Source organism: Hylobates moloch, unplaced genomic scaffold, assembly GCF_009828535.3.
Source record: "Hylobates moloch isolate HMO894 unplaced genomic scaffold, HMol_V3 SCAFFOLD_9, whole genome shotgun sequence".
Classification (NCBI taxonomy): Eukaryota; Metazoa; Chordata; class Mammalia; order Primates; family Hylobatidae; genus Hylobates; species Hylobates moloch.
In genome coordinates, this window is record NW_026652284.1 from 123,907,509 (window position 1) to 123,921,432 (window position 13,924).

Consider the following 13,924-nt stretch of genomic DNA (forward strand, 5'->3'; position numbering starts at 1 on the left):
CACGTGACTTGCTTCTCCTTGTCAATCACTTAGAAGATTCACTCTCTTTACCCTGCCCCCTTGTCTTGTACGCAATAAATATCAGCGCGCCCAGCCCTTCGGGGCCACTACCGGTCTCTGCGTCTTGATGGTAGTGGTCCCCTGGGCCCAGCTGTTTTCTGTTTATCTCTTTGTCTTGTGTCTTTATTTATTATAATCTCTCGTCTCCGCACACAGGGAGAACACCCGCTTAGCCCCATAGGGCTGGACCCTGCACCCTGGATTGGCTGGAACTGGGTGACTGGTATGAGAGCAAGTGAATCTGTTCACACCTCCAGTTAGGTTACAGTTCACTTTGTAGGATAAACCTTTAGGCCGACTTTAGGTTAAGAGGGCCGGGCTCGGTGGCTCACGCCTGTAACCCCAGCACTTTGGGAGGCCAAGGCAGGTGGATCACCTGGGGTCAGGAGTTCAAAACCAGCCTGACCAACATGGTGAAACCCCTGTCTCTACTAAAATTACAAAAAAAATCAGCCGGGCGTCGTGGCGCCTGGCTGCGACCGGGGCGGGGCCTGCCCACTGGGGCGGAACCACAGGCGGTGCGGGGCGAGGCGAGGCGAGCGGCCTGGACGGCCTGGAAGGCCAGAGCGCACCACCGAGACGTGGGCTCCTAGAGGGGCCGGAAGCTTTCGGATAACAACTTCCGCTCGGGAAGTTTGTGAAAGTCTGGGCTGCCGGCGCGGCGTAGTGGATGCAGCATCCTAGTTGAGGACGCCCCGCTGGTGAGTGCGCCCGTGCCCCCCGCCGCCCCTCCGTGCCTGGGTCGTGGGCTGTCAAACCTTCTAATTCTGCGGCCGCCCCAGGGCTGTGAGACCCAGCGCCGCGGCTGCTGGGACAGACCGGGGAGGCTGCCGGTGCCCTCGGCTCTTCGGGGGCTGTTCTTCAGCTTCTTCCGGCTCAGCCTCCTCTTCTCTCCTCGCTCCTTGCACTTGCAGGTTTGTCAGGACCCGGTTGCGTATCCTCTTGAAGCTGGTTTCTCCCTGGCTGACCCCGTCCACGATCGTGACCTCAGTTATCCCTCATAGACACTTTCCACACCTGTGTCTCCAGCCCGCACCGCTTCGATGAGACCCAAGCGCGTAGACTTGGTTCATAACACCCAAAGCTCCCCGGCCCCAGGCTGAGCTCCTGTAATCTCCACACCCCACCCTCTGGTCCTCCCAGGCATTCCACCGCGAAGGGGAGGAGGCAGAAACCCGAGATTCACTTCTTCCCCTTTCCTGCCCACGCCCAGCCACACAGTCACTGGTGCATTAGCTCCATAACTGAACCATTTGCCTCCTTGCTATTCCCACCCTGTAAGTCCCAATCCTGGCCATCTTCCTCTCTCACCTGAACGCCTCCCTGTCTTCTCCCCACCCCATCCGGTTTTGCTGCTTTCTTATTTGTTCATCATAGAGGATCTTTTTAAAAATATAGCTTAGCCAGGCGAGGTGGCTCCCGCCTGTAATCTCAGCTCTTGGGAGGCCGAGGCAGGTGAATCACTTGAGTCCAGGAGTTCTAGACCAGCTTGGCCAGCGTGGTGAAACCCTGTCTCCACAAAAAATACAAAAATTAGCCGGGTGTGGTGGTGCGCGCCTGTAATCCCAGTTACTCTGGGGAGGCTGAGGCAAGAGAATCGTTTGAACCCAAGAAGAGGCAGAGGTTGCAGTCAGCAGAGATCGCGCCACTGCACTACAGCCTGGGCAACAGAGCGAGACTCCATCTTACTAAAAAAAAAATAAAAGGTAGCTTAGACTAGATGCTGTGGCTGACGCCTGTAACCCCAGCACTTTGGGAGGCTGAGGCCAGAGGATCTCTTGAGGCCAGGAGTTTGAGATCAGTCTGGGCAACATAGTGAGACCCCATCTCTGCAAAAAACTTAAAACAATTGCAGGGCATGGTGGCACATGCGCTTTTGGTCCCAGCTACTGGGGAGACTGAGGTAGGAGGATCACTTGAGCCCAGGAGGTGGAGGCTGCAGTGAGCTGTGATTGCACTGCTGCACTCCAGCCTGGGTGACAGAGCAAGACCCTGCCTCAGAGAAAAAAAAATCCTGTGTTAATTTGCCTGGGGGAAAAAAAGTAGCTATGACAATATCCTTCTGTTTTCCTGTATTAAACTTTGTTGCATTACACATGAAACCATGGCTCAGGATGCCTTGAGGAATCTGGCCTTAGCCTCTTTCCTGGCCTATCTCACGGTTCTTCCTGACTCTGCTTTCCAGGCTGGGAAGCCCAGCCCAGGTTGTAGTGCAAACACAGCTGTTGAGCTGAGGGGAGCAGGTGGTTTTTTTTGTTGAGACAGTCTCGCTTTGTCACCCAGGCTGAAGTGCAGTGGCATAATCTCGGCTCACTGCAACCTCCGCCTCCCGGGTTCAAGCAGTTCTCCTGCTTCAGCCTCCCGAGTAGCCTGGCTAATTTTTTGCATTTGTAGTAGAGACGGGGTTTCACCATGTTAGCCAGGCTGGTCTCGAACTCCTGACCTCAGGTGATCCACCTGCCTCGGCCTCCCAAAGTGCTGGGATTACAGGCGTGAGCCACCGCGAATGGCCGGGAGCTGTTGTTTTTATCACTGTGGTCATTGCTACTTGCTAGAGGAACTCAGCAAGGTGTTTTGATTGGAAAACACCACCCATGACCCATGTGCTCAGTGTGCCTTTTCATGTTTTTATAGACTGTTGTATAACTTTGGTTGAAGTGTCTGTTCTAATATTTTTCCCGGTTTAAATTTTATTTCTCTTTTTTATTGATTTGTAGGAGTTACAATCTTTATATAAGTCCTTTGTCAGATACATGTATTGGGAATATTTTCTCTTAGTCTGTGGCTTACCTTTGTGTCTCTTTTTTTAAAAAAATTAAATTAAACAATAGAGATAATGCCGGGCGCGGTGGCTCACGCTTGTAATCCCAGCACTTTGGGAGGCCGAGGCCGGCGGATCACGAGGTCAGGAGATCGAGACCACGGTGAAACCCCGTCTCTACTAAAAATACAAAAAGAAATTAGCCGGGCGTAGTGGCGGGCGCCTGTGGTCCCAGCTACTCGGAGAGGCTGAGGCAGGAGAATGGCGTGAACCTGGGAGGCGGAGCTTGCAGTGAGCCGAGATTGCGCCACTGCACTCCAGCCTGGGCGACAGAGCGAGACTCCATCTCAAAAACAACCAAACAAACAAACAAACAAAAAACAATAGAGATAGAGGTCTCCCTATGTTGCCCAGGCTGGTCTCAAACTCCTGGCCTCAAGCAATCCCCCTGCCTTAGCCTCCCAAAGTGCTGGGATTACAGGCGTGAGCCACTGCACCCAGTCTCCTTTTTTTTTTTTTTCTTAACTGCCTTGGTAAACAAAAATTTTTAATTCTGATAAATCCAATTTTTGATTTTTTTTTTTTTTGAGATGGAGTTTTGCTTTTGTTGCCCAGGCTGGAGTGCAATGGCACGATATCGGCTCATTGCAACTTCTGCCTCCTGGGTTCAAGTGAGTCTCCTGCCTCAGCCTCCCGAGTAGCTGGGATGACAGGCAAGCGCCACCACACCTGGCTAATTTTGTACTTTTAGTAGAGATGGGGTTTCTCTATGTTGGCCGGGCTGGTCTCAAACTCCTGACCTCAGGTGATCTGCCCACCTCGGCCTCCCAAAGTGCTGGGATTACAGGCGTGAGCCACTGCACCTGGCCTGAATTTGTAATTTTTTAAAAGTGCTTTTGGGGATCCATGAAAGAAATGTTTGTCTATCCCAATGTTGTGAAGATGGTCTCTGTCACCCAGGCTGGAGTGCAGTGGCACAATCTTGGCTCACTACAACCTCTACCTCCAATTTGTGTTTTTTGTTTGTTTGTTTGTTTTTGTTTTTGAGACGGAGTTTTGCTCTTGTCGCCCAGGCTGGGGTGCAACGGTGCGATTTCGGCTCACTGCAACTTCCACCTCCCGGGTTCAAGCCATTCTCCTGCCTCAGCCTCCCAAGTAGCTGGGATGACAGGTGCCTGCCACCACGCCTGGCTAATTTTTGTATTTTTAGTAGAGACAGGGTTTTGCCATATTGGCCAGGCTGGTCTCAAACTCCCCACCTCAGGTGATCCACCCGCTTCGGCCTCCCAAAGTGCTGGGATTCTAGGCATGAGCCACCACGCCCGACCTACTTCTTTCTTTGTAATCTTACGGCTTTATGTGTTTTTTCTACCTCCTTGCACTGACTCAGGCCTCCAATAAGGTGACAAAGAGAAGCAGTGGGCAGACAGCCCTGCTTGTTCCTGGTCTCAGAGGGAAAGAGCTCCGTAGTGGCCCATGAAGCAGGATGTTGGTTGCAGGTCTGCCAGGTTGAGGAAGTTCTCCTCTGTTCCTTGTCTGCTGAGAGTTTTTGTTGGGATTAGGTGTTGAATTTTAACAAATGCCTTTTCTGCATCTATTGAGATAATAGCTGTTATATGGTTTTCTCCTTTATTCTGTTAACGTGGTTAGTTATGTAATTTTCTTTCTTTTTTTTTTTTTTTTTGAGATAGAGTCTCACTCTGTTGCCCAGGCTGGAGTGCAGTGGTGCGATCTTGGCTCACTGCAAGCTCTGCCTCCTGGGTTCGTGCCGTTCTCCTGCCTCAACTTCCCAAGTAGCTGGGACTGCAGGTGCGTGCCACCACGCCCGGCTAATTTTTTGTATTTTTAGTAGAGATGGGGCTTCACCGTGTTAGCCAGGATGGAGTTATGTCATTTTCAAATGATGGCAAATGTTGGGGATTAACATTGTGATTAAAGTTGATGCCATGCTGTTGAAAGAGTGAAAAAAAAAAAATCTCAGGTGGAAAAGCATATTCACAGGCCGGGCGTGGTGGCTCACGCCTGTAATCCCAGCACTTTGGGAGGCCAAGGCGGGTGGATCACGAGGTCGGGAGATAGAGACCATCTTGGCTAACACGGTGAAACCCCGTCTCTACGAAAAAAATACAAAAATTAGCCGAGTGCAGTGGCGGGTGCCTGTAGTCCCAGCTACTCGGGAGGCTGAGGCAGGAGAATGACATGAACCCAGGAGGCGGAGCTTGCAGTGAGCTGAGATCACACCACTGCACTCCAGCCTGGGCGAAAGAGCAAGACTCTGTCTCAAAAAAAAAAAAAAAAAAGAAAAGAAAAGCATATTCATGAAAACATGTAGCAGTTAATGTAACCACTCGTGAGTGTCAGAAGGAGAAAGGGAATGTCTGTGTACCTGCTGTGCTGGAGGTAGGAGGGACGAGGTGTCAGGTGAACGCCGAGGGAGCCGCCCCATGCAGTGAGTGTTGAGTGCAGGTGATGGAGGGAGCCTCCTGGGCACCAGCTGCAGCTAATGGGGATCAAACCAGCTGTGTACTCTTAGGGTCCACGTCACTTGGTCACGACAGAGAATTCTTTTTATAAACTGCTGGATTTGGCTTCCTAATATTTTTTGAGAATTTGTGTTTATGAGAGTTTGGTAGGTAATTTTTTTTTTTTTTTTTTTTTTTTTGAGATGGAGTCTCGCTCTGTCGCCCAGGCTGGAGTGCAGTGGCGCGATCTCGGCTCACTGCAAGCTCCGCCTCCCGGGTTCACGCCATTCTCCTGCCTCAGCCTCTCCGAGTAGCTGGGACTACAGGCGCCCGCCACCACACCCGGCTAATTTTTTTTTTGTATTTTTAGTAGAGACGGGGTTTCACCGTGTTAGCCAGGATGGTCTCGATCTCCTGACCTTGTGATCCGCCCGCCTCGGCCTCCCAAAGTGCTGGGATTACAAGCGTGAGCCACCGCGCCCGGCGGTAATTTTTTTGTAATATCTTTTTTCAGACACGGTCTCAGTCTAACACCCAGGCTGGAGTGCAGTGGCATGATCTCAGCTCACCGCAACCTCCGCCTCCCGTATTCAAGCAGTCCCCCCACCTCAGCCTCCTGAGTAGCTGGGACTGCATATGTGCACTGCCACGCTCTGCTAATTACTGTATTTTTTATAGAGACAGGCTGGGCAACTGCTGGGCTCGAACAGTCCTCCTGCCTCAGCCTCCTAGAGTGTTGGGATTACAGGCGTGAGCCACTGTGCTTGGCCCCTTGTAATATCTCTATCAGGTTTTCGGTTTGGGTTTTGCTGGCCTCATTAAGACAGACTGGATAGCGTCTGCTCTTCCTCTATTCACTAAATAGCTTCTAAGATCAGTACTGTGTTTCCGTAGGCTTTGGTGGAGTTTACCAGGGAATCCAGCTGGGTGTGGAATTTTCTGTGTGGGAAGGGTTCAAGTTACATTTTCAATTGGCTTATCAGATGGAAGGCTTCCCTTTCTTTTGTCGGTTTCATAATACTGTGTTTTTCATCGAGTTTGTCCGTTTCATCTCAGTTGCTGAACCTGTTTGCATGAGTTGCTCCTGATGGCCCTTTATGATACTTCCGCGTCTGTAGGGTCTAGAGTGACATCTCCCCTCCCCTCCCCTGACAAGGTAACCAGGCGTGGGCCATCTTCCTCCAGCTGGTTCTGTCTCTTCTCAGGGGCGCCTGTGGGGCTGGCTTCTTCTGCATCTTGGGGCTCTGAGCTTTACTGAGGAAGGAGGCAGGACCCACTGTGGCAGGAGGGCAGTGGGATGCCAGGGTGGTTCTCTACAGACCTGGGGGTAGAAGCTGGATCTCAGTGGGCCAGGGCCCTAAGGTTTAGGGGAGCTTGTGGCTTGGAGACTCAGTGAAGACTAATGGGGTTTCTCGGGGCTGCACCAGGTTTTCACTTGGGGGAAGGCTGCGAGGTGGCCTTCTTGTAGCGTACCCGAGAGCATCCTCCGGGCACAGCGCCACGGGAACGGGCTGCCCGCCTGTCTCCTGAGGAGGAGCCCCAGCTGCCTCAGTTGCGGTTAGACTCTCCAGTCATGTGTTTGCAGCTAAGCTGTTGGCTTTCAGCCAGCAATGGCTGGCCTCTGTCCTCCTCTGGTGACAGGCCTTGCTTGCTGTCTGGTATTTCAGAGTTCTTGTGTGTGGAGGTGGCACACCGCACCCAGCTGTCCCTTAAAGATATGTTGGCCCCTCACCACCGCCAAGTTTCCCTGCACCTGGTGGCTGTTGGTAGTTACAGAGCAGACCCTGTGTGTGCATCACTCATTTTTCCTGAATTCCCCTTGATTTGCTGAGTGGGGGGCTCCTGGGGTCAGGTGGGGTGGGCACTCCCGGGACAGCTACACCCGCTTACATTTCTTGTCTCCCCAGATCTGCCCTCCTTGGCACTGTGCTTCCCCAGAGGGGCGGCCTCGCTGTTCCCATGGACATGGCCCAGGTGAGCCCTGCTGCTGCCGAGCACAGCCTCCCTTCTGCCCTGCCGGCTGCCTGAGACCCCAGCACACACACGGGGAGGGTCTGTGGCAGCGGCTTCCCAGGCACTGTGCCCGTGTCTGCCTTTTTTCCTTCTCTCTTAAGGGGCGGGGAAAGAGAAAAGAAAATTGGGGCCGCGTGCAATGCCTCACGCCTGTAATCCCAGCACTTTGGGAGGCCGAGATGGGTGGATCACGAGGTCAGGAGATCAAGACCATCCTGGCTAACACAGTGAAACCCCATCTCTACTAAAAATACAAAAAATTAGCTGGGCGCGGTCGTGCGCACCTTTAGGCCCAGCTACTCGGGAGGCTGAGGCAGGAGAATCACTTGAACCTGGGAGGCGGAGGTTGCAGTGACCCAAGATCGTGCCACCACTCCAGCCTGGTGACAGAGCAAGACTCCATCTCAAAAAAGAAAAAAGAAAGAAAAGAAACTTGGATTCATTGACACTAGGAGAGTAGTGGCTGTTGTAGGAAATAGACTAGATTCTCTTAGTCCACTAGAGCTGCTGTAACCACATATGACACAGTGGGCGGTTTACATACGTGCGCTTCCTCTGTTCTGAAGGCTGACGTCCAAGATCAGAGTGCTGCAGATCTGGTTTCTGGCGGGGGCCGCTGTCGTGCTGTGTTCACGCGTGTGTGGGGAGGGAGCCGCGGGGCTCTCTGGAGTTTCCTGTGAGGACCAGGCCCATGGGTCAGGGCCCCTCCCTTCTGACCTCACTTAACCTTAATCTCTTCCACAGAGGCCCATCTCCAGACACAGCCCCTCGGGGCTCCAGGCTTCAGTGAATGGATTTAGGGGACACAAACAATCAGTCCACAGCAGGGCCACCCCCATTCCCCCTTCCCACCCAGACCTGTGGGCTGAGCCTTCTTTTTCTTGGGAATGGCCACTTCGGGAGCTGTGTGTGTTGCAGGAGCCGGTGACCTTCAGGGACGTGGCCATCTACTTCTCAAGGGAGGAGTGGGCGTGTCTGGAACCCAGCCAGAGGGCCCTCTACCGGGACGTGATGCTGGACAACTTCAGCAGTGTGGCTGCTCTGGGTGAGCACGGGCTGAGCACTGCATGAGCACTGCGTGAGCGTGGGCTGAGCGCTGCGTGAGCACTGCGTGAGCGTGGGCTGAGCGCTGCGTGAGCACGGGGTGAGCGTGGGCTGAGCTCTGTCGCTGCCTCTGTGCCTTCCTGGTCCAGGACGGTAGTGGGGCCTCCCAGCCGAGGGGGCTCAGGAGCTGGAAGTTATTGGCCTGTGTAGATGGGCCCACTCAGCGTTTCCCTCGGGCTCCCTGGAGGCAGCCTCATCTTCCTTCCTCTGACCTTGCCAGGGCCTTCCGTGGGCCTTGCTGTCCAGGCCCCTCCCTTCCTGTCATCTCTGCTTCTGGGTGGCTTCTCCAGGGCCTCCCGAGGGCTGGCCTGGCCTCTTAGGCTGATGCGGAACTGCTCTGAGCCTCGATCCTCACTTTGTCCTCAGTACAAGTAAAAGAGAACCTTTTCTCTCCTTTGAGAAGGATTTTGCAGCCCCAGACCAGACCTCGTCTCTCGCCTGGAACAGTGGGAGGAGCCATGGGTTGAAGACCGGGAGAGACCTGAGCTCCAGGCAGTGCAGAGGGGGCCCCGGCCAGGTGAGTGCTGGGCTGTCTGGGCTCAGCTAGCGCCGTCCCTGTGGCCCACAGCTCCTGGGTGAGTGCTCAGCATGCTGCAGTGACCGAGGGTGTGTCCTTCCCACGGGAGAGCGGACACACAGCCGCTCTCTAAATTAGACAGGCATTAGAGACGTAGGGGCAGCCACGCTCCTGCCCTGATGGACACTGGCCGGGGGCGGGGCTTGCAAGGCATGGTGGTGCAGGATGACATACGGTTGCAGCTCGGGAGGGGCCTGAGGCCCGAGTGACACTTGAAGGCTGCACCTAGCTACCCAGATGCTGTCTGGCGGAGGCCATTGGTGTGGGTGTCTGATCGCCCTGTGATGGCCACGTGGGGTCCCAGGCCTGGTACTGACTGCACGTGAGGGTCTCCAGGTATGTGGCTCTGGGTAGGAGTTTGCTCCACGTCCCTGTTTGCAAAACTGGGACAGTGGCCATGCTTTCCTCCATTAGGTGAGGGGTGCTCTTGGGGCAGTGGTCAGAGGGGTTTTGCTTTTTACTTAGATTTTCAGAGTGGGATGGAGCAGCTATGTGAACACAAACCCTGGGAGGTCCCTGGGTGTGTGGAGCCCCCGGCTGGGGAGGTGTCGGGTCCCTGGGTGTGTGGAGCCCCCGGCTGGGGAGGTGTCGGATCCCTGGGTGTGTGGAGCCCCCGCCTGGGGAGGTGTCTGGTCCCTGACTGTGTGGAGCCCCTGGCTGGGGAGTGTCGGATCCCTGGGTGTGTGGAGCCCCCGGCTGGGGAGGTGTCTGGTCCCTGGGTGTGTGGAGCCCCCGGCTCGGGAGTGTCAGGTCCCTGAGTGTGTGGAGCCCCCGGCTGGGGAGGTGTCTGGTCCCTGGGTGTGTGGAGCCCCCTGCTGGAGGGAGCCATGGCCCCGAGGCTGAGTGGTTGAGAATCATGTGGGCTACCCGTCTTCCAGACGATATCCTGGCACCACCTCCACCCACATGAGTGGGGCCTGTGGGCGTGGACAGGGTGAAAGGACATTCTCTTGGCCCAGTTGCTTCTGTTGGTTGGCAGGCATCTGTCGGCGCTCCCTCACGTCAGCAGTGCCAGGTGGCCTGTGTGCCACCAGGGCTGGGGAAGCATCTGAACTCATCTTGGTTTCAGCTGTTGATATCTGTGGCTCATCTGTGTTTCTTTGAACGAGTTTTCCTGATCACTCGTAGCCATGTGGAATGAGCTGAGTAGATGGAAGCCAGTCCACGCATGCAGCAGGAGGGTCCTCTGGGCTTTGCTGGAGGCACTGCCTGGCCGTGGGCCACTGGCTCTGTGTAAGGCTGTCTGTTCCTTCCACAGGGGCAAGGAAGTCTGCAGACCCCAAGAGACACTGTGATCATCCAGCTTGGGCTCACAAGAAAGCCCACGTGTGGCGAGAAAGAGCCAGGGAAGGAAGCAGCTTTAGGAAGGGCTTCAGGCTGGACACGGATGACGGGCAGCTTCCCAGAGCTGCTTCAGAAAGGACAGACGCCAAGCCCACGGCTTTCCCGTGTCAGATGCTCACGCAGTGTTGTGGGCGGAGGCCGGGCCGCAGAGAGCGCCGGAAGCAGCGCGCGGTAGAGCTGTCGTTCATCTGCGGCACGTGCGGGAAGGCGCTCAGCTGCCACAGCCGGCTGCTCGCTCACCAGACGGTGCACACGGGGACCAAGGCCTTCGAGTGCCCCGAGTGCGGCCAGACCTTCCGGTGGGCTTCAAACCTGCAGCGTCACCAGAAGAACCACACGCGCGAGAAGCCCTTCTGCTGCGAGGCGTGCGGGCAGGCGTTCAGCCTGAAGGACCGCCTGGCTCAGCACCGCAAGGTCCACACCGAGCACAGGCCCTACTCGTGCGGCGACTGTGGGAAAGCCTTCAAGCAGAAGTCCAACCTTCTCAGACACCAGCTGGTGCACACCGGGGAGCGGCCGTTCTACTGCGCGGACTGCGGCAAAGCCTTCCGGACCAAGGAGAACCTCAGCCACCACCAGAGGGTCCACAGCGGGGAGAAGCCCTACACCTGTGCCGAGTGCGGCAAGTCCTTCCGGTGGCCCAAGGGCTTCAGCATCCACCGGAGGCTGCACCTGACAAAGAGGTTCTACGAGTGCGGCCACTGCGGGAAAGGCTTCCGCCACCTGGGGTTCTTCACGCGGCATCAGAGAACTCACAGGCACGGGGAGGTGTAGGGGCGCCTGAAGCGTAGGGTGCCGCGCCTCTGCGGGAGTACTGGGCCCTGAGGGAGAGCTGCAGTGAGAAGTTGCTCTTCAGCCTGGAAAATCAACCTGAAAAGAAGCCTTCTCAGTCCTCAGAGCTCCCTAGTCCCCCGAGAAGTTTTACTGGGAAAACTGCCAGGTGGGAGAAGCGGATCCATGGGTACGCCGGAGATGGCCGGGGCTCTGGAGATGGCGGGGGCTGTGCCCCAGTGCTGGGTACCCTGGGGATGTGCTGAGAGCGTGCGCGACCCCGGAGCCACATGCTAGGCCGGGCTCAGAGGCGGAGAAGCCTCCCCGGTGCCCACAGCTGTCTGGCTCAGGGACTCCACCCTGGCGCCGAGTCGCCGTCTGCTGGGCCTTTCCTTCCTGGCTTTGCACCCCATGCTCGCTGCCCAGTATGGCTTCCTTTCTTGGCTCTGTCTTGGGCGAGGCAGCTGTGAGCATTGCACAGAGGCAAAGACCCTCCTGCAGCCTCTGCGCTGGGCCATAGAAACAAGAGCCTTTGTAATACTGAACCTTATTCAAGGATTAGGGAGTGGTGGTTGGGTCAGGGCCACCCCCAGTGTTCCAGGAACGGCCTCCACCCAGCTCTGTTGGTCAGAGCCCGGGTCACGCACCTGGAACTGGGAGATCAAGGTGGGTCTCAGGGCAGTGAGGTGGCCATGTTCACCACAGGGCATTTCGTGGGGGAAGAGGTGACCTCTTTGTTTTAAACTTAAGGTGTCTGCTTATCCAGCCAGAAATAAAAATCTGCCAGTGGTGTTCCCAAGGGAAGACCCCCGTGGGAATGGATCGGGACACTGCCGTGTTTCAGGTTAGCCGATTATTTTTGCTTTTGCCTGTTTATCTTTAAGAATTGCAGCCAGGCCAGGCATGGTGGCTCACGCCTGAAATCCCAGCTACTCGGGAGGCTGAGGCAGGAGAATCGTTTGAATCCGGGAGGTGGAGGTTGTGGTGAGCCAAGGTTGTGCCATTGCACTCCAGCCTGGGCAGTAAGAGTGAAACTCCGTCTCAAAAAAAAAAGAATTCCGGCCAACAGATGCACATGTAATGTTGGAATCAGAAACGAGTTTACAAGAAATAGGGGGACAAGGAGAAGGTTGAACACACCGAGAGGAAGCCCCGAGCCAGATCCGGCTGGAGATGCCACCAGACGGCGACCTTTCCGCGGGAAGACGGGCAGGCAGAAAGGCCGAGGGGGCTGAGTGTGACCCTGATAGGAGCAAACCAAGTGCGAAGTCACTTTTGAGACAATCATGGAAATGTGGGCATGGGCTGTGAGTCGGGTGGGTGGGCTGTGAGTTGCGTGGGTGGGCCGTGAGTTGGGTGGATGGACTGAGTTGGGTGGGTGGGCTGTGACTCGGGTGGGGGTGAGGAGATGGCTGCTAGCGGTGATGGTGACACAGGGTTACGGAGGAATCTTCACTCAGATGCATTTGGACGTCTTTGTGGGGAAATGACGTGGCGCCTGGGATGTGATTTACAATTCTAATAAAGAGGGGAAAGACACAACAGTATTGGCAGAATGTTGACAGCTGTTGAAGCTGGGAGGTTGGTGTGTTTGAAAGTTCCCCAAATCTTTTATTTGCAGCATGAGTATGAGTTTCTTCGTGCTCACTGAAGATTGTAGAGAGCAGCTGTCGGTCATGGAATCACAAGGCTGCCTTACCAGGACACCACAGGTGGCAGCACAGAAAACACAGGTTTATTCTCTCCAGCTCTGCAGGCTGGAAGTCCGAGGTAGAGGTGCCAACAGGGTCTGTTTCAGGCGAGCACCTCCTGGTTCAGAGGCGTCCTCATGTTGGGAGGGGCTTTGGTGTCACCTTGCCTTGTGAGGGCCCGGATCCCATGGGCAGGGCCCACCCCATGACCCCATCGAAGCCAAATCACCTCCTAGAGATCTCCTCATACCATCTCATCGGGCCTAGGGCTTCCACATGGGAATTTCAGAGTGACGATTCAGCCCGTAGTAGAAGCTCCTCTGGGTCTGTCCTGGCCTACAGACCCTGTGCAGGAAAAGCACTTCCCCCTGGAGGACAGGCCCTGCAGGATAAGTGGAAATCTCCCCAGGGGGATATGGGGGTGCCTTTCTCTTACAGAGTCCAGGCTGGTAAAAGCGCATGTGTGTTTCGTGTCTGGTTTGTCCCCTGCCCAGTGGGTGCCGTTGGAAGGGCCTTCAGGTGCTTGAGCGCAGGTGGGGACGGAGCAGCTGGTGTCTCGGCAGTAGATGTGACGGATTATAAAGACTTGGGTTTGGCCGGGCGCGGTGGCTCACGCTTGTAATCCCAGCACTTTGGGAGGCCGAGGCGGGCGGATCACGAGGTCAGGAGATCGAGACCACGGTGAAACCCCGTCTCTACTAAAAATACAAAAAAATTAGCCGGGCGTGGTGGCGGGCGCCTGTAGTCCCAGCTACTCGGAGAGGCTGAGGCAGGAGAATGGCGTGAACCCGGGAGGCAGAGGTTGCAGTGAGCTGAGATCGCACCACTGCACTCCAGCCTGGGCGACAGAGCGAGACTCCGTCTCAAAAAAAAAAAAAAAAAAGGACTTGGGTTTTGAGTGTCCTACAGGAAGCCACTGGCCACATCCAGGGTCACCTGTGCCTGCTCGTTAGTCCCTCACGATGCTGTCACTTTGTGACGCACTTGTGCGGGATTAAATGTGAACAGCAGAGATGTGGGTGATGCCCTGCCCGTCGGATGATGGTCAGTTGTCCAAGCGGGCTGCCTTGACTCCTGGTGGCCCCGTCATCCAGGGCTCACACACTGGATGGTTGGGCCACAGTCGCGGTGCCCCCGGGCT

General features: G+C 55.6%; 1 protein-coding gene across 7 annotated transcripts; it reads left to right on the forward strand.

The window, feature by feature from the left end:
• Nucleotides 1–675: 675 nt before the first annotated feature.
• Nucleotides 676–13,238, forward strand: ZNF707 (zinc finger protein 707). Of its 7 annotated transcripts, none has more exons than XM_032760664.2 (6): nt 676–761; nt 975–1,337; nt 7,191–7,257; nt 8,215–8,341; nt 8,801–8,917; nt 10,236–13,238. In XM_032760664.2, the coding sequence occupies exons 3-6, from the start codon at nt 7,243–7,245 to the stop codon at nt 11,093–11,095; spliced, it is 1,119 nt and encodes a 372-aa protein (XP_032616555.1). In that variant the 5' UTR covers nt 676–761; nt 975–1,337; nt 7,191–7,242; the 3' UTR covers nt 11,096–13,238. The 7 variants fall into 7 exon arrangements, with proteins under 7 accessions (XP_032616555.1, XP_058300346.1, XP_032616553.1 ...); XM_058444363.1 differs by having other exon boundaries at nt 8,804–8,917; XM_032760662.2 differs by having other exon boundaries at nt 975–1,169; nt 6,951–7,257.
• Nucleotides 13,239–13,924: the final 686 nt, after the last annotated feature.

What these genes read in the sequence shown, in the direction of transcription:
- ZNF707 (XM_032760664.2), top strand. An exon ending in CAGCAGTGTGGCTGCTCTGG is followed by an intron (nt 8,342 to 8,800) that starts GTGAGCACGGGC and finishes CTCTCCTTTGAG; the next exon opens with AAGGATTTTGCAGCCCCAGA. An exon ending in GCAGAGGGGGCCCCGGCCAG is followed by an intron (nt 8,918 to 10,235) that starts GTGAGTGCTGGG and finishes TTCCTTCCACAG; the next exon opens with GGGCAAGGAAGTCTGCAGAC.